Here is a 20,954-nt window from a genome sequence, read left to right on the forward strand (position 1 = left end):
AGCAGGAGCAGAGCTGAAGTGACTTCCAGGCTTATTGATTACTGCTTCTGTGACTTCGGGTGCTTCTCTGTGCTCTAGTTTCCTCATTTTAACAACAAATATATCAATAACCTGCTCACTGTGCTTTGGAGATAATTACATAATATAATTCAGTCAAAGGATAACTGGTTAGCATGAAGGAGGTACAGACAATTTGGGGGTTTTGTTTCTTTTTTCTAATAAATCCAGAAGTAAGAATATAATAAAAATGATCACACATCTACTAAGTTAGTGGCTTGGGAACAACCTGGAGGGGTTGGTCACTAGGTTGGTAACAACCTAGTTTGGGAGGGAGGTGAGAGGGACGTTCAAGTGGGAGGGGACATGGGGAAACCTATGGCTGATTCATGTTGATGTTTGGTGAAAACCAACACAATACTGTTTAGCGATTATACTTTAATTAAAAATAAATAGGTTAAAAAAGCCGGTGAAATGTTATTATTTGCAACAGAAAAAGTCTCAGTTGATCCAACTGCCATCTTTAGGTAATCTTATTCTTTAGTGGAGGATGAATTTATATTGGCTTCCAGACTAACTCTGTGTTACAAGAAGTAACATATCAGCTTAAGAAAGAGGCCTTGTCTCCCACTAATTTGCCCAGAAATAGTTGCAGCTGGACTGAGATAGAGTCTAGTCAGTTCCTCAGCGTCTTTATGCTCATTTATTTTAAAAAATGCATAATTTCAAGAATATGTGATTTCTTAATTTTAACAAATCCAAGACAACACCTGTGTTTACATTTTGGTTACTAATATTCATTTCGTTTCCACTGAATCCTACAGATATACTTATTCCTGGAAATTATTACATTAATTTCCAGGAATAAGTAATTCCTTGATGCAATAATTTCAAAGAATTACTTATTCCTGGAAGTTAATGTGACAATTTCAAGGAATTACTTATTCCTTGAAATTAATGTAATAATTTCAAGGACTAAGCACACTTATATGGATAATATCACATATTAATCAGGACAAAAATGGACTTATATGTGTGGCTTGTGGGATTAGTTATTTTTCTTGATATTTATTATGTACAGAATAATTATTATATTGAGTGGTGAAACTTCTAATTCTCATCTAAGAGCCTGTACATTCCCACTTTTTGGAAAAGCAAAGTTGGGGAACCCAGAAGGACACTGTCACTAATGAGGGGTTATGAGACATCACCTTGAACTAACACAAAGGACAAGGCTTTCCTGCCAATGGTCATCTCCAGACCACCTCTTTCATGCTACACATAAGAAATGAGGACGCGGAGCAGTTAAGTAGTTTGCCGGTCGTTAAGTAGTGCCAGCTATCTATGACTGGATAGAAAAGAGACCTCCTTTCTCTTATAAAGTAGAATTTGGAGACCAGAACAGGCGTGTGGATCAAACACAGATTTACTGCAGATTGCTGCATTCCCTTCATTTTCTTTGTATCTAGACTTTACCAACCATCTGTCACCATTAACAGTTTACCAGATCTTAGAGACAGAATCAGAGCAGAAAGTTAATGCCTTCAGTGACTAATACAGGAATTTTATCAGAAGTCAAGCAGGAGATTTTCCCAAAGTTGAGTAGGCTGCTAGTTTGAAGATGATAATGATTTCACGTGCTTTAAAATCTAATTACGTGTGGATTAAGAACTGCAGTTAAAGTTGATGTTTTCTTTGTCTTCACTTCTATTTCACCCAATGAAAGTGAAAGTGAGGTCACTCAGTCGTGTCCGACTCTTTGCGACCCCGTGGACTGTAGCCCACCAGGCTCCACTGTCCATGAGGCTCTGCTGTCCATGGGATTCTCCAGGCAAGAATACTGGAGTGGGTTGCCATTTCCTTCTCCAGGGGATCTTCCCAACCCAGGGATCGAACCCAGGTCTCCTGCATTGCAGGCAGATGCGTTAACCTCTGAGCCACCAGGGAAGCCCATTTCACCCAATATGTGACTATAATGCTGGTTTTCTTTTTTTTTTTCCCTTCGTAATAATTCTACGTGTAATTATGCGCTGCATCAGAGATTCAGATTATCTGCCATTGTCTGGGGGCCACAGAGTAAAAGTCTGGAGTCAAAACACCTGGGAAGACATGATAATCATTTGCCACAGTTGTTGTGCCCTGGTTTATTTCACCTTTCTTCAGCATTGCATATGCAGGTGTAGACCTTCTCAGTCATTGCTTGTTGAAAGGATGAAGACAATGATAAACACAGAGAGTACACAAAAATTATTTGGCCACATAGGCTTGACTAGGTAAGATTGAGGACAAAGATGGTGATAGAAACCACCTCTAAGGTCTAGAAGATGGGACTATACTTCCACCTAACACAACTCTGTAAGGAAAATGTTTGTTTCTCCTTGGTGACATAAATTTTGTAGTTGAAGATTGGATTATTTTTATACATAACACATTTCACGTGGACCAGAAAAGAAAATACAGAATAAGAAGCAGGAACACATCACTCAGAAATTTTATATCTTGGAAGAGGAAAAGAGAATTAAGGCAAACGGTCCACATGAAGAGTATAGTTTGTGGAGAAAGAATGACCAGAAATTGGCAGCTAGAAACCAGACTCACTGCCAGCTCTTCAGAAAGCAGTGCTCTTTAGAGGGCTAGGAAGACTGGTGAACGGGTAGCTGTGTGTCCTTCCATTGCAACAGGAAGGTTATGGTGGGTCATGAGAGTCTGTGGCACCTGTCTCCTCTTGCCCCAGGCTGTCTGTGGCCTCTCTGAAATACTGGTGAAGCCTCCAGATAGGGTGACTTCAGTTCCCCAAAGAGATCCAGAGACTGAAAAACATGCAGAAGAAAAGGCCAAATGTTCAAGACGCCGGAGGAACCGACATACAAGAAAAGATACAAATTTCGAAGCAAAAAAGGGGGAGTATGAAATCATTTAGGGAGGCCCCTGTAGCTATAACTAGAATTTTTTTAATCACAATAAGAAAAATGGGATAAATATCTTCTAATACTTTATAAGTAAATTTCCATCAGCTCAGATAAGGCTGGACTCCAAAAGCAAACACAGAAATGTAATATGTTCTGAATTCCATAGGATACACAATCCTCTTTCTTATTTCAGGAATCTCTCAGAGTAACAACTTTTTAATAAAACAAACAATAAAATGAACAAAACTTTAAAAACTATCAACAAATATATTTATTGTGGTGGCTCCCCCCTATTAGATACACTTTGTTAGAAAGTAGTATCCCTTTTAGTTCCATGTGGACAATTAAGCAGGTAATAAGATTGTTTTTCCCCCTCCCAGTTGAGAGAGAAAGAAAACACATGACTTTGCAAATATGTTATATTTTCCTTGCTCTAGTTTTTGTTTTCTATGAAATCAGAATTTTCTTCTAATAAGTATGATTTTGTTTTGGAAGTAAGTTACAGGTACATGTTTACAGACATATAACCCAAGGGGTAGCAGAGGCTGAACCACACAGTGCGGACATAGACTGGAGACCTGTTCCAGGTAATCACAACCCTTCACAGTTTTGTAAAGCACAAAAATCATCTCCAGCTCTATGGTTTAGTCCACATTTTGCCTTCCTCCAAGCCCATACAGTATATCAATTCTGAAAATATGTGCACTCTCATGCTTCTTGCAGAAGGACAAATGAGGGCAAGAGAACCAAGCTTAAAACAATTGTTTCCGTGGTGATAATTCCTATGATTCCAAATGCCAGGCCCTAATATCTGAGCACTCCCTAGATTTCCTGGACAAAACAACACTGTCCTTTGAAAGGTGTTTCTCTCCTCTGATCTCTGGTTTCTTCTGAAGGGACACAGCATCTTTCAGTTTGCAGAACTGTCATTTGCTTCTTTAAGCAATAGCTTGAAAACATGACTTTACAGGGAGAAGGTGTTGCTTCTCCAGCTGTTATCATTAGGTTGTTACAGCTTCTAGCCTATTGATGATTATGTACAAAATTCCTTGTCTCTTAAAAATGCACAGAAGCACGTAAGATAACCATTCAAAAGCATCCCTTCTTTGGACTTTTGGCTCTTTGTTGTTAACTATGCTTGTATGAAGAATATAGCGACTATCTGGAATGTTGTTTAGACTGAGCAGTAACTGACACGTTGTCCATTTGTGGTCCTAACGGCTAGAGCACCTGTCCTGGGCATCTGGTGGAGATAGCAGCATTACGAGTTTACGACAATCTCACGGGACCCTCTAGTGTACAGTGCTGACGGATACCGATTTCTGTTGTTTATCTTGGACCTTTCGTTTCTTCTGCTGCTGTTTGTTTTCTCGTTGCTCTGGAGTTTCCCTGCTGGGCTCCAGACCTTTGTTATCAGGTATTGCATCTTTACTTTCTTCTTTATTAGGTTTTTTTCTCTTTCTCTCCCTTCCTTTTCTTCCTGAAATGAAAGGAGACACCTTTTAAAAAGCATTCAGTCATGTTCAGTTTCATTTTTCAAAGTTTTTAAAGACAAGTTGAATTTCTCTTAGGCTGCATACCATGCCCATAGATACGAAATTATCCCGTATTTAAATCATTCATCCAGTTAGTTTTATGAAGGCTGTTGTACTATACTTAAAGCAACGCAAACATGAAACACATGCACATATGATGACATAATTAATACTTGATAGTTCTGAATTCCAGAAGGTTCTATTGCTGTCAGTTTGGTATGAGTATAATTTTACGTGATAGCTATTGGTGGATAATTAATATAAATTTTTGAATAGATTTCTGGTGGCTCAGATGGGACAGAATCTGCATGCAATGCAGAAGACCCAGGTTCTATCCCTAGGTCAGGAAGATCCCCTGGAGAAGGGAATGGCAACCCACTCCAGTATTCTTGCCTGGAGAATTCCATGGATAGAAGAGCATGGCGGGCTACACTCTATGGGGTTGTAAAGAGTCAGACAAAATTGAGAGATTAATACCTTCTTTCAAGAAACTTACTAATGTGTATATGTTATCTGACTCCTATAAGAGGTTCTATTTTGTTTTCAAAATTTTCCAAGTAGCAGTTACCTGTTTGAATTCTGTTCCAAAGAAAGGCAATGTCAAAGAAGGTTAAAACTACTGCACAGTTGCACTCATCTCACACGCTAGCAAAGCAATGTTCAAAATTCTCTAAGCCATGCTTCAACAGTACATGAACCATGAACTTCCAGATGTTCAAGCTGGATTTAGAAAGGGCAGAGATCAAATTGCCAGCATCCGTTGGATCATTGAAAAAGCAAGAAATTTCCAGGAAAAACATCTACTTTTGCTTTATTGACTACGCCAAAGCCTTTGACTGTGTGGATCACAACAAACCGTGGAAAATTCTTCAAGAGATGGGAATACCAGACCACCTGACCTGCCTCCTGAGAAATCTGTATCCAAGTCAAGAAGCAACAGTTAAAACCAGACATGGAACAACAGACTGGTTCCAAATTGGGAAAGGAGTGAGTCAAAGCTGTATATTGTCACCCTGTTTATTGAACTCATATGCAGAGTACATCATGAGAAATGCTGGGCTGGATGAAGCACAAGCTGGAGTCAAGATTGCCAGGAGAAATATCAATAACCTCAGATATGCAATGACACCACCCTTATGACAGAAATCGAAGAACTAAAGAGCCTTTTGGTGAAAGTGAAAGAGGAGAGTGAAAATGTTGGCTTAAAACTCAACATTCAGAAAACTAAGATGATGACATCTAGTCCCATCACTTCATGGCAGATAGATGGGGAAACAATGGAAACAGAGAGAGACTTTATTTTGGGGGGCTCCAAAATCACTGCAGATGCTGAGTGCAGCCACGAAATTAAAAGACGCTTGCTCCTTGGAAGAAAAGTTATGACCAACCTAGACAGCATATTAAAAAGCAGAGACATTTCTTGCCAACAAAGGTCCATCTAGTCAAAGCTATGGTTTTTCCAGTAGTCATGTATGGATGTGAGAGTTGGACTATAGAGAAATGTTTGACTATGACTATGACTTAATAACCCTATGGTATTAGCCATGAGGGCAGGAACTTTCTCTCTCTTAACCAAATGAGTGGATGTTTATTGAAATATACTGGATTCCATGAGAATCTTGACCTTGAACAGGGTTTGAAGCACAGATTTATTCAGATACACAGTGGAAACATTTTAAAAAGTGGAATCAATACAACTTTAAAGGTTTTGATGCAGGAAGCATAGTGAAAGAAAGATTGGGGCCAGAACGAAGAAATGAATTTCATTCTATTGGCCTTGGGTAACTGTTGGCAGTTTTAGGAGAGAGTAATTTCATCAATGGGCTTCCCAGGTGGTGCCAGTGGTAAAGAACCCACCTGCCAATGCAGGAGACATAAGAGAAGCAGGTTTGATCCCTGGCTCAGAAAAATCCTCTGAGGATGGCATGGCAACCCACTCCAGTATTCTTGCCTGGAGAATCCCATGGACAGAGGGACCTTGTCAGGCTATGGTCCACAGGGTCACAAAGAGTCAGACAAGACTGAAATGACAGCATGCAATTTGATCAAAGTGCATGAGTCTGGCACCACATTAGATGAATTGTTTTTAAATTTCAAATTAGTATATTAGCTATATTTTATTATTATGTTAACATTTTACACTTACAACCTACACTGTAAAGTAATTTGGGGGGCATGGTTTAGCAATCTCCATTAACACACATATCCCAGTGAAAAATTACTGATTCAAATCGATACAGTAAGTGAAAACTAAGAACCAAGTATACCTGGGTGTGGAAGAAATTCTGATTGGGCGTATCCCTACATACTGAGTCATGTAGAATCTGAAATTAGTTTCAGTCTACAAAAAGTCATTTTGAACAAAAGTATTTTCGAGAAATTATTTGCATGGGAGAACCAAAATATTTTCACATCCTGAAATAGGCTGCAAATATTGAATTCAGTGGTTTGGCTTTCCTTTTCTTGAGCTCTGGTTATGGAATTCTAGGAACCAACATTATTAATACTGTATATGTATGCTCAGCCAACACAGTCTCCTTCGATTTTATGCCACAACTAGCTTTGTCTGAGACTATATTTATAAAGTCTTCCAGTTATGTTGTGAAAACTTGCCTTGTTGGGCTCAACATGAAAATCTCCAAATTTTGGACTTTAGAAGGAGAGTAAACAAAAACAAGAATTCAGACCACGTAAATCAAATATCAGGCAAATTATTTGGGATATGTAGAGAACAAAAAATATTAGAGTTGACTATTACGTCTAGGGCTGACTAGTCGTATACAGATTTATGAATTTCACCATTCTTTTCACTTAAGAGACTATTGCTGGATTGATAATATTTCTATAGAAGAAATTCAGGGTGTTTTCTTTTTTTTCATGTTGGCTTTACACATTTTCAGTGCTGACATGAACTTAGTAACTAAGAGAAAACTGAAAAGCTAATTTATTGTCTTGCATGTGTACTATAATTTTCATAAATCTGTACAAACTGAAAGAGAGAGATGCTGGTTTTTGTGGTATGTGGTTGATTTTCCAAAGAACATGGCTGAAAAGGTTAGATTACATAATATTTCCATTTGAAGAGCATTTTGGAAGTGTTCAAGTTCATCTCTAAAAATATCGTCAGTGAAAATCATTCCAAAGTTCCATAAAAACTACTGACCCTAAACAAAATGTTATTTTTATGGAAATCATCCAAAAGTTCAGCGTTTGACATTGTTCTCTTGATGATGGCCCAACATTTTACAGCTGTGATCCCAACCATAAAAAATATATAGTTTCTTTCTTGGTCATGGATTGATTTATATGTTTGCTAGCTACATGTGACAACGTATTCAACTTACAGTGCATTTCTGCTTATTAGCAAACTGATATGATTGTTTCTTAACACAGGCAGAAACATTCTTGGAAGTAGCTTGAAACCAGTATTAGAGTTTTATTATCCAAGGAATAACTATTTAGTCTGGGTGGTGAGTGAAAGGGGAGGCTCTACTAAAGTAACAGGAAACTAGCATGTTGTATGTTGTTGTTGCCTAACAGAGGGCTATTGCACAATAGAAAAATGAGATTATTATTTTTTACAGGCCATGTGTTAGTGGTTGGAAATGCTAACTATCCTTTTGCATAAGTAATATGTTTTCCTCTTGTCCAAGAAATAAAAATGCAGAAGAGTGTCTCTAGTCCATTAAAAATCACATGCAATTTGGGAAACCCTGTCAGGTTTTCATTAAAGGAGATTTCTTTTTCTATTCTGCTGACTTTTCATTGATGTGGGCAGGAGTTATTTTATACATTTTTTGGTGATTTTGCAAACTATGCATTCCAGTTATCACAGTCTTGCATATACATTTGTGCTCTGTCATTCACTGATTATGTGTGTGCATGCACCCACGTGCACCAGAATTGGGTTGTAGAGTGCTCCAGTGATTAAAAGAATCTTCATCATGCTTCCATGTCCCAGCTATGAGGGCGGGGTTTGGATAGAAACCATCAAAAAGAAATTAGTCCTAGCACAGAAGTGTAACATTTAAGAACATTAAACACTACATTAGTCAGAAAAACATGGTGTTCAAATTCTAGATCTGCCACCAGCTAGTTGTGTGACTTTTGACAAGTTGATATCTTTGGGATTAATTGTCTGATATTTAAAATGGGGATAATCATTACCACTTGCTGAACTTTTTAAGGGTGCTTGTAAAGCACTTAGCATAGTACATGGTACATATAAATCATGGGAGAAATGAAGGCTACTGTTATTAACTCATTACACAGACAGGAATTAAGCCTCCATCCCTGCCAAGGAGTGTGTTAAAACCTGGAGATACAAGTGAGATATGGGGACAGATACAATAAATAAAGCCGCACACTAATGCAAAAATAGTAGCATGCACAAGATCTATTGATTGCAGAACAAGGAAAGCATTGAACTCTGCCAATGGAGATCGAAAAAGACTCCCCGGACGGGGTGATGTTTAAGCTGAGCTTTAAAGAATTAATGAGAGTCCGCCAGGCTGATGAGGGAAAAAGGGCACAGCAGGCAGTGAACAATATGTCAATGGCATGCAGGCATGCAAGGACGCGGTGAATCTGGGGAACTGAAGTAGACTTCCTTGGTTTGATCAGAGCCTATATATAGTATATTACCCAGAGAAGCTGGAACGACAGACAGGACTCGATTGCCATTTTGGGAGTTTGTTCTGAGGACCAGTGGTACTGAAAACTGGAGAAGGGCAAGGTCAGAATCTAAGAGCAAAGCAGAATGTGGGTGTTTCTGTGACTAGTTTAGAAAAGGCTATTTTCTATTTCAGGAACTTCTAAAAGTAATAAGAACCCATAAAGTGAGTATGGTGATGTACCATTTGAGCCTTGACTTTGAAGAGTAGCTAAAATTTAGCCTAGATCTCTGCGAAGACCATATAGCCACATATTATTCAATATTTGTTGCAAATTATAATTGAGTAGGCCAGTGACATTTTTGAGATTCTGAAGTTATTTTCTGTAAATACAATACTGGAATGGGTTTCCATGCCCTCCTCCAGGAGATCTGCCCAACCCGGGGATCAAACCCCAGGTCTCCCGCATTGCAGGTGGATTCTTTACCGTCTGAGACACCAGGGAAGCCCATGAACACAATAGCGTATTGTCACTTATGTAAAGATCTCCTAGGGCCTTCTGCAAACCGGGTTTCCAAGCACAGATGACTTTGAAAAATAGATTCCTAGTGCCACTCCTGGAGATTATGAGTCAGTAGTTTTATGATGTGCCCAGGAATTAACAACATGTTCATTCCCAGTTGATTCTTCTGTGCAGCTACATTTAAGAACCATAACTAGAGATCAAAAGAAGTCCATGTTCTCAAACATGTGCTTTCAAAAAGTTTATTTCATATCACAGCATTGATCATTTAATTTCTTATACTTCCCCATGGATATCCGGTATGTTTTTTTGACTTACTGTAGCTATTAATTTTTAAGCCAAGTTTTCTAATTAGGTACATTTGGAACATGCACCTATATACAAGATAAAAATTAGTTGCAGATTGTCTTTTTAAAATATGTTCCAAAAGAAGTATGAACTGAAAAGTAAATACATTAAAAAAGAACAAAATAAGTGGTCTTGAATAATATTTCCTAAATTGTGTATTACATACTTTAAGTTCCAAGTAAAAATAAAAACCACAGAAAATGCTGTTATCTTTTTAAATGTAATAGGGTTATAAACAAAAGAATCGTCCTCGCTAGAATCACAAATAGAATTTGTTTATTGAGAATTACTCAAATTAGGAATATCAGTTCACAATTTTCAGGGTGTTTAGAAATATCTGTGTATAGATCGTCATAAAAGCTGCTTCTTGGTGAATTTCTTGCAAGGTACCACTAAGGGGAGCTATTGAGCTTTAAGTAGCTCAACTTCCAAGACTAAGTTTTCTCAGAAAGCTAAAAATGTATCCCACACTCTATGAACTGAGGACTAAATATCACAGAATCTACGATCAAGCCAGTTAAATGAGTATCTCATCAAAAGTACGAAATTCATTGTTAGGTAGTTCTCTTAATTTGGTATGGAAGGAAATTCATTCGATTGGGTATAGAAGGAAATTCATTTGAGAAGCCAAGACTTTATACTTTCAAAAGAGCGCAAATAATGTGAAAAAGGAGTTAATCTGATGATTTTTGGACCTAGAGTTGGACCTGAATTTTATGTATAGAGGATGAAATTCCAATTTTTTCCTTTTTTGTGAAGACATCACTGAAGAAATTTCGCAAAGGAGGGGAAATTGCTACAGTATGACTTCTTCAGCAAATATGATCTATTGTGTAAATACATATTTAAAGGTCTTTGAATTGTGGGCTATATAAACACAGGACAGCTTGACCTAGTGGTGCAGAACAGAGCTGAAAGTCAGCAAGGCTAAATTCTTTTTCAGCTATATTTTTACCAAGTAGAACTGACTTGAGAAATGCATTAAAACCTCTTGGGTTTTTGTTGTTTAACAGAACAGAAATACTTATTTCCTTTCTATTATTTTAACCTAGGAATTTATTTCAAATACAGTGCAAATATGGTATAATGGATACTTAAAATAGGCAGACGATGTCTCCAAATGGAAATTTAAGCTACCTGTTTTATCTACTCTGTATAGTTGATCCTTGAAGAACACAGGTTTGAACTGCACAAGTCGACTTATACATGGATATTTTTCAACAATAATACTACAGTACTACAGCTTCTGGTTGGTTAAATCCCCAGATGCAGGGGAACCACAGATATGGAGGGTGACTATAAATTATACTTGGCGTAACCCTCTGGAGTTGTATAATGGTCAACCATTGTTTAATACATGAATTAGTTCAATTGTATTTCCATTTAATTTCCAAGATGCTTCTGAGTAATTATTTACAGGAAAATAATTTGATGTATCATTACATACTCTGCTAAATGCTGTAATCTGAGAAATTATCTTGAGCCCATGTTTGCAAAGATATTAAGACTGAAACAACATTTTGGCTACCAAATGAAAAGGGTTAATATAAGAGGTGTTCATCCATTGTTAATGGAAGAAAATGAAGAGAAACTAAACAGCCTCTTGATGACAGTGAAAGAAGAGAGTGAAAAAAATGGCTTGGAACTCAACATTCAAAAAACTAAGATGATGGCATCCATCATTTTGTGGCAAATAGAAGGGAAAAGGTGGAAGCAGTGACATGTTTTTTTCTTGGGCTCCAAAATCACTGCAGATAGTGACTGCAGTCATGAAATTGAAAGACATTTGCTCCTTGGAAGGGAATCTACGACGAACCTAGATAGCCTCTTAGAAAGCCGAGACATCACTTTGCCAACAAAGGTCTGTCTGCCACAGCTATGGTTTTTGCAGTAGTCATGTACAGATGTGAGAGTTGGACCATAAAGCTGAGTGCCAAAGAACTGATGCTTTTGAACCATGGTGCTAAAGAAGACTTGAGAGTCCCTTGGACCTCAAGGAGATCAAACCAGTCCATCCTAAAGGAAATCAGTCCTAAAGATTCATCAGAAGGACTGATGCTGAAGCTGAAGTTCCAATCCTTTGGCCACCTGATGTGAAGAGCTGACTCACTGGAAAAGACCCTGATGCTGGGAAAGATTGAAGGCAAAAGGAGAAGCAGGTGGCAGAGGATGAGATAGATAGCATCAGTAACTCAACGGACATGATATTTGAGCAAACTCTGGGAGATAGAGGAGGGCAGAAGAGCCTGGCGTGCTGCAGTTCATGGGTTCAGAAAGAGTGGGGCATGACTTCATGACCAAACAACAACAACAAATCTATTTATGCCCCATTCTTTCGGGGATTCTGAAACAAGATTGTCCTGACTATAGGTACTGAGTGTAAATTTTCAGAGGTTAAAGAAGATAAACCCAAGCTTCCTACCATGGCACCCAGCGCACTTATCCTCTGTGACCGGGCCCCTGCTTACGCAGTCATCAACGTTGAAGTCCTCATCCTGCTCTTGCCAGTCACCCCTGCACAGCACTCACCATAACCCACAATGCTTATAAATCCTACTGATGCATTTCCCTAGAATGCATTCTCTAGTGTCCCTGGATCTAACTCAGACTTAAGTGCTTACATGTCACACCTTCAGAAAAATCTTCCCCATTCTTGTAATCTTTTCCTCTGCTGGATTAATTATGTCTCTCTTCTCTTTGCTCCTTAAACTCCCAATTAGTAATCCTATTGTAATAATCAAGATGAAGATGACTTAGGCTGTCTATTTTTAGAAATACAATCTGCCACTCTTTCTACTTTTGGCCTATCTATTTGCCATGAAGTGATGGGACCGGATGCCATGATCTTAGTTTTTTGAATGTTGAGTTTTAAGCCACCTGTTTCACTCTCCTTTTTCACCTTCATCAAGGGGCTCTTTAGTTCCTCTTCACTTTCTGCCATTAGAGTGGTATCATCTACATGTCTGAAGTTGTTGATATTTCTCCTGGCAATCTTGGTTCCAGCTTGTGATTCATCCAGTTGGCATTTCACACGATACACTGTGCATATAAGTTAAATAAGCAGAGTGACAATATACAGCTTTGATGTACTCCTTTCCCAATTTTGAACCAGCCTGTTGTTCCATGTCTGGTTTTAACTGTTGCTTCTTGACCTGCATATAAGTTTCACAGGAGGCAGGTAAGGTGCTTTGGTATTCCCATCTCTTGAAGAATTTTCCACTGTTTGTTGTGATCAACACAGTCAAAGACTTTAGCGTAGTCAATGAAACAGAAGTAGATGTTTCTCTGCAAGTCCCTTGCTTTTTCTAAAAGACCCTGATCCTGGGAAAGACTGAGGGCAGGAAGAGAAGGGGGCGACAGAGGATGAGATGGTTGGATGGCATCAGTGACTCAATGGACATGAAAACTGTCAAACTCTGGGAGATAGTGAAGGACAGGGAAGCCTGGCATTCTGCAGTCCACAGTGTCTCAAAGAGTTGAACACCAGTTAGCAACTAAACAAAAACAATAACAATTTTTAGAAATAGTAAGAGTAATGATAGATGACTACAATTTAATGAACATGTCCAAGTGCCAGCCATACTCCTAAGAGTAAGTACTGTGTCTATAAGTTCTGTTATCACCTCCATGGAGAGATGAGGAAAAAGATGAGGAAAACCACTGCGCTTCTCTGCCTTCACATTCTATTTTGACAGAACACAATGTGACATGACATCCTTGTATTCTTGTTTTATTTACACTGAAACTGATGAGGACAAAGAAACAAAAAAAGAAAATACAGTGTCCAGGTGTGAACTAACACAAGAAAACATAGAGGTTTTGTAAAGATGAGAACATACTTCCTTGACCTCTTGAAATTCCGGTTTCCTGAGCACCCAGTTGCTCTTCAGAACCTAAGAGCACTTTGCAGTAGATGTTTTGTGTCAGCACGTTCATTTACACTGTGCGTTACAGGCTTCTGTTTTATTGCTACAAGTCAATTTTCATTATTTCCACCCCTCTCACAATCATTTAGAGGTGACATATTGTATACATGTAATTTGGAAATCATTTATATATTTCATCATTCATATGTAACTTAGAAACTTCATTTGACCTTTGAAACTACTATTACACTTTTAACATTCTGATAGAATTCAGCAGAAATTTTTATATTTAGCTAACATTTAATATCAGATAAAGAGGAAGAAAAACTGTATGAATTCAAATTTCAAAATCCTACTGAGGTTTGAAGGCAGTTCTATTATCAATAACTTCATTTCATGGCAGATATCATAAATAGTAATATTAACAACTTTTAAGAATCTATATATTCATAATACCTTAGCATGATGAACTTGCTTTTGCCAAAGCAAGTATGTTTCTTATTGATTGTTGTCAATAGGTCTTTATGGATTTTTTTTTCTCCTTCAGTTGTTTAAGTAGTTTCATTACTCATTGAAGATATAGGGTCTGAAATTTTGAATTCTGGCTCCATGTTCCAACTGAACTTTTCTTATGCCTTTCTCCCAAGGTAACTCCAGTCTATCACAGTGCTTCTGTTGCTCAGAATACTACCCTGTAGAATTTTTGCACTCAAAAGGGGCATTAACTTAGAGTCCAAAAGGGACTGTTAAAGATACTGAATAGTGCATACTATGATGCTCTCTTGTTGTAAGTCATCAGTATTAAAAATAGTTAAAAAGTACAAGGAGAAAAAAACACCCTCAAATGTGTTACTATTTGCAATATGCACAATTTACCCATTATAAAAGTAAAGTGTATCCTGTATTTTATTTTACAATATTTAAACAATATAACAGGGCATTACAATTTATATTATATAGCTATTTTAAATTTAATATTCTTTTATGTGGGCTGATTTCTTTTGAATCAACTACTCTTGTTTGAAAGTTCATTTGAAATTAGTGATTTCATTGAATTTTTTTTTTTTTTTTTTTTTAGTGCGAAATTTCTTAACTTGACTTTGAAATTCTACCCAGCACATTAGGTTAGACAAAATTCTTGAAAACTAAATCATGTACAATTTATGTGTCAGAAGTTTCTTGACCTAAGCATGTTTGCATAATGTGTTTAGAACTAGATCTTGGGTCTTATACAATTTTATCTATTGGATAAGCACGTAAACATTCCGATTTTCATTTGCTGTCAAAGAATGTGTTGGTAAATTTCAGTTTGAAATCAATTAAATTTGGTTCATTACTTCTACCATGAAATTCACGACTAGTTTGTAAAATTACTATTACGGCTCTCCTTAGAAAAAACTGACTCTGGATATGAGTTTTGGATTGTTTAACATGCTGTTTGTGAATTTATGAGCATATGTGTATATTGTTTATCTTCAGAAATTTAGATAGTGATGTGGCTAGTACCGCTATTTCAAAAACTGTTGAAGCTTGCCTTGTAGCATTGTCAAGCGTCCTCCCTGAAATTTTCAGTTGAGATCCTTCTTCTCAAAGTACTAATGACTATCTCAGGGATGAAGTGATGTGTTTCTCTTGGTTGCAGCGCTCATTCTCTGCCTTGCTTCCCTCAGGGCCCACCCTCAACTCGTGGTGGCTGCTAGGTAGCCTACCACCTCATATAGCAAGGTAGAGAATATATGTGAGTCTATGGAATGTTTTCATCAATTTTTGTTCATATCATCCTTAAAAAAAATCGAGTGCAGCCATTTAAATATGAAAAAAACACCCAGTAGAATGGCCTCTTAGAAAGCTCCTACCATATGCATATTGCCAAACTTGAAGTATGTAAGATAGTATTACAGATAGGATTTCTTGCAAAATTATTTTAGAGCAGAACACACAATTATCATCCAGACTATATTTTGAGTGATTCCTTTAAGAAGTATGAACAATTAATTCTTTAATACTTCATGATACTTAATTAAATTTTTTTTCACATTTGTGATAAATTAGTTTTCTTAATTTGTGTCAATTAAAATTTTAAATGTAACAATTTTAATAAGTTACTAGTCAACAATAAGTTGAAAATAAGTGTAGGGCGCTTAGAAACTCTGAGCCTTAAAAATGTTTTTTCCTAGTGAATTTTCATTTTCTTGCTTTAAATCTTTCTGAGTTGACAATCATGTTATCTCAGTCCCCATAAAACATGTTAAAGTAACAATGAAAAATGCTTCAATATGTTGACTTACCCAATTCATTTACCTTAGAAGATCAGAAACCTCAGTTATATCAACATTTGATTCTGAAAATTAACACTTGATATTTTAAACTGTTTTACATCCTTGCATATTCCTCTCGAGAGAGAACACAGTGATAGTGCATTTTTGCGTAGAGCTTAGGATAACACTGGTATTTGAATTTTCTTTTTTTTCTTTCGCTAGGTGTGTAGGCTCACAGTTCAGTTTTTCATACTTGAAATACAGGTTCTGAAATCTCTTTATGGTAAATATCCACCAAATGCTTTTTTTTTTTTAAGAGAATCTCTAAGCCAAGAGCACTGTCTTCATCTTTGATGAAATATAACCTTCCAATTAACAGGAAAGTCCTCCATTTCAAAAGGCTGAACAGAATGCTACTTGAAAATTCATTCCAGCTGGTTAAATTAAAGAACTGAAATAAATCCAAAGAAAGAATATTCTCTTGGCATTTATCATTTGATTCTCATTTGGATAAATTTCCATTTGCTCCAAGAACTTGTCTCGTCTCAGAATTTTGTTCTTCTGAGACAAAAAAAGAAGTGTTGATAGGCATGTTTGACTCTGCTGTACTTCCTCCCTTACCCGGATTGTCTACACGGTTGCATTGACAGTTGGAGATGGCCTCATACTTGGTGACACATTTGCAGTGATTGATTATACAAGATGTTGATATTATTCTCGTCTCTTTCATCATTTTATGTACCAGCTGACTGTGCTGTCTAATTCTCATTCTACCACATCCCACTCTTTCCTTCCTTTGAAGCTTTTTACTGCTCTATGGGGGAAAAAATGTAGCTCTAATCCAGAATTACATCACAGGGGGAAAAACAACTACCAAGTGTCTCATTTAGCATGTGCTACTCCACATTTTTAGTAAAGATGTCACACTCTTTTATAGTCATAATTTACTGTTTTCAGAAATTTATTGATTACTTACATAAAGCTAATTTTTTAATACACTTTCAGTACATCCTCAAATATTTTTACTTTTCTTTTTTGTTATAGACTTGATGCTAAACTCTTGACTTCTTAACTAGCTTGGAAAACAGAGAAAATCCCATGTAGCCTTTACTATATTAAAATGTGTAAGAAATAAATTTTCTTCATTCATGCAAATAAGATCATATGGGGCATATTTCAGCTTTAGTAGATAACGCAAGCTGTTTCAGTTCTTTTTCTCTCACTGTTGGAGCAAAGATCTGTTTTTGATTAGAAATACTTTTCACATTCATTTCACATTCACATTTTCACATTCACTTTCAATAATTACAAGATAGCACCTTGTAATTATTTCATCAACAGTGGTTACATATACTTGAATGGAATACAAACAATTTAATTTCTTCAAGTTTTTAGCAGTTGAGTATTCACTCATCTAGAAATATCAGTCCAATAATTAAGCAAGATTTGAGACCTGGGTTTGATCACTGCATTGGGAAGATCCCCTGGAGAAGGAAATGGCAACCAACTCCAGTATTCTTGCCTAGAGAATCTCATGGACAGGGGAACCTGACGGGCTACAGTTGGACATGACTGGACAACTAACTCACTCACTCACAGTAATATTTTACCACATCTCACTTTACAGTTTTTCGTGGTGCTTCCTTTTTCACTGTACTGATGCATGTTAGGGTGGAAAGAGTCAGGAGGGGAGACACATGTGCAACAAATGTGTGTGTATGTTTTTGTATATATATGAATTTATATGCACATATTTATTTATAGGTCCTTTCCCACTACAGATGGAAAAGTTCTATCTTTCTGCTGGATTTAAAAATACCAATTCAAGACAGAAAGCCTGTTTTCCAATTTAATTTTCAGTAAGTCTAAAAGGGGATTTAGCCAATTAAAAGAGTCCTTCAGAAACTCAAACCTTTAAAATTAAGAGACTCTGCTAGATTACACGTGACTTTTTTTTTATCAAACATTTTCCATATGCTAAATTAAACTTAAATTAACTTGCACCCTTTCTTTTTTTCTTTGAAAACTTTCAAAATGTTTTAGGGAAAATAGAATATGGTGCCCTTATATGCATCTGATTAATGCAGGAAAATTTAAAAAATTATATTCATTCTTCAAATACTCTTTTACACGTGGACTTTCTCTCCTAATGTTGACGTTATCATGAGAAGACCAATTTCCCTCTTCTTTCTTCATGACTAACTAGTTCATTTCCTTCCATTGTTTTGATCGGGTTTCTAAGTGTACATTATATGTATTATATATATATATATAAAATCTAATGAATTCTGACCTATATATTTCTAGGCCCTTTTGTAATACAACATGATGATATTGAATTATATTTCTATTTTTTGTAAAAGTAGTTATATTTTGTGTATATATATATATAATTATATTTCTATTTTTTGTAGTAGTAATAACTGAAATATGATGGACTTATCTTTGTAGAAACTCAACCTTAAATCTGCTTCCCTATAAAAATATTTGAAAAGAAAATACAAGTCACAGAATGGGTTATTTTGGGTGGGGTGCGTAATGTTGGGGTTTCCAGTAGTGGGTTCCTGATTCATTTGCATAATTCTGTGCACAGAGAACCTGGAGGCATAGGGAGGCCTCCATACCTCGGTACACAGGTAAGCGCTGCTACCATTGCTCTGAAGAATGTGGTAGTTTGCCTTGCTCTTTGTCACAAGCCTCCTGTGCACAGTAGTGACTCAATACATATTTGTTGAAAAACTAAGTGAAAATATGAATGATGCTCTTTTTTTCTTGATTTAATGCCTGTCATTCTATTGAGGGAGAGATGGGGAAGGGCAGGCATGCACAGAGATACTTTTGGTGTTATTCTCACACACACAAGCATGCTGTGAGTGAGTGAATGAAGTCACTCAGTTGTGTCCGACTCTTTGTGACCCCATGGACTGTAAGCCTGCCAGGCTCCTCCGTCCATGGGATTTTCCAGGCAAGAATACTGGAGTGGGTTGCCATTTCCTTCTCCAAAGCATGCTGTGATTACCCAATATTTTGAACAACTTGTCTTAATGAACGACATTTTGGAGTCCTCTGCCAGTTAGGGGCTTCCCTGGTAGCTTAGTCAGGAAAGAATCCGCTTGCAGTACAGGAGACTTGGGTTTGATCCCTGGGTCGGGAAGATCCCCTGGAGAAGCAAATGGCAAATCATTCTAGAATCCTTGCCTGGAAAATTCCATGGACAGAGGAGCCTGGCAGGCTGCGGTTCATGAGGTCCCAAAGAGTCAGGCATGACTGAGTGACTAACCCTGTCACTTTTCTGCCAGTTAGCCACTTCCATTTCAGTATTGGTTTCAAGTGAGTACAACCCACTCCAGAGAGCTACATCATGGTTGCAGGGAACTAATTTTGATTTGTCATGCTCTAAAAGATCATCTTTGGGACCAAACCGATGATTAATAACTGCAGTATCCACAAGGCTGCTTCAGAAGAGACCTTAGAAGTCCAGGGTGCACAGAGAGATTACAGAGGATCCGACTGTCTTCTACTGTGAGGAGGAACTTAAATTCCAGAACAGTTTTAGGGATTTGAAGGCTCTAAGGTTTCACTGAAACTCGGAATGTGGACCAACTCTCAGCCCCAAACTTGGAAACAGGGCCTAACAAAAATGTTTTCTGAGGCTGGAGAATAAGAGGTGGTTAGGGAGAGAGACAGAGAGGGGAAACAGAGGAGGAAGCGAAGGGAACTGACTGACTGTGAAAAGTTGAAAGATGACAAAATAAGTTTTTTCTTCAAATTATCTTCTACAGCAGGCATAAATGATGTGTTATTTGGTGTAGATGGGAATGTAGTCTTCTTCTAAAATAATGAAAAATGACCCTGGCTTATCTTGGCCCAGTCTTGGGCCCAATCTTTTGAGCTGGTACTACACAGTCGCAGAATCTTGATTTCCTCTTGAGTTTTGAATGACTGTGTTTCTTGTTGTAATCCACCAAATCCTGCATTCAGTGGAATTCCACTATAATAAAGGGCCATTTGACAATACGATGATACTGTCAATTGAAGAGGGCGTAGCAAGGGCAGCAAATGGCACGTGTAATGCAAGTAACCAGAGAAAGTCCTGGGAAGACTTCAGCCAAATGAGCTGAAAATGAAAGAAACTGTGACAGTTTCTGAAGGAACGAACGCCCTCTTCCTCAATCTCCATGAAAATGAATATTTATTGTTTAATTGAGTATTTAAGAATCAAATAAGAAGGTCTTGGAAATAAAAAGGCTGAATGAAATAGCAAAAAAAAAAATGTTTTAAAGGAATAGACAGTTTTTAATATCTCATGTTTTGCTTTTTTATTTTCTGAGAAAAATACAGAATCTTCTTGTATCCCTGAAGACCACTTGAAAGTATAAAGGGAAATATGTGACTAATGATTGATATAAAACTTTGCCTTATCTCCAGGGGATTTTTAGGAAAAAGGATAGTGGTCAGGAGGTGATTGAAAATGCTAGGAATATGGACTTCCCTGGTGGTCCAGTGATGAGTTTGCCTGCTGATGCTGGGGACACAGGTTCAATCCTTGCTCTGGGAAGTTTCCACATGCTGCGGGGCAGCTAAGCCCATGCATCACAACTGCTGAAGCCTGAGTGCCTAAAGCCTGTGCGCCGCAACAAGAGAAGCCACTTCAATGAGAAATCTGAGTCCTGCAACTAGAGAGTAACCCCTGCTCACCACAGCTAGAGAAAGCCTGCATACAGCAAAGAAGACCCAGTGCAGCCAAAATATTATTATTAACAATAAATATTAATAATGATATTAATAAGTATTAGTGATGTTAATAAAATATTAAAACTAATTTTTAAAATGCTGAGGAGTCAAAATATTTAAGGAAGGCAGGAGTCAGGCTGGCAGATTTGTCTCTGCTGGGCTAGGGCCTGG

At 37.3% G+C, this 20,954-nt stretch overlaps 1 protein-coding gene across 2 annotated transcripts in view; it reads right to left on the minus strand.

Annotated features, from left to right (window-relative positions):
• Positions 1 to 2,128: 2,128 nt before the first annotated feature.
• The window catches only part of RSPO3 (R-spondin 3), a 95,120-nt gene continuing 76,294 nt past the window's right edge, over positions 2,129 to 20,954 (minus strand). The window contains exons 5-6 of one of the 2 annotated variants that reach the window (XM_052645593.1): positions 4,223 to 4,386; positions 2,129 to 2,807 (exon numbers count right to left, since the gene is read on the minus strand). In XM_052645593.1, the coding sequence (XP_052501553.1) occupies positions 2,694 to 2,807; positions 4,223 to 4,386 (278 nt within the window). In that variant the 3' untranslated portion in view covers positions 2,129 to 2,693. Of the gene's footprint in view, positions 2,808 to 3,162; positions 4,387 to 20,954 lie in introns of those variants that run through there. The other variant, XM_052645594.1, reaches the window with a different exon arrangement.

The sequence above is a fragment of the Budorcas taxicolor genome, chromosome 9 (genome assembly GCF_023091745.1).
Source record: "Budorcas taxicolor isolate Tak-1 chromosome 9, Takin1.1, whole genome shotgun sequence".
Classification (NCBI taxonomy): Eukaryota; Metazoa; Chordata; class Mammalia; order Artiodactyla; family Bovidae; genus Budorcas; species Budorcas taxicolor.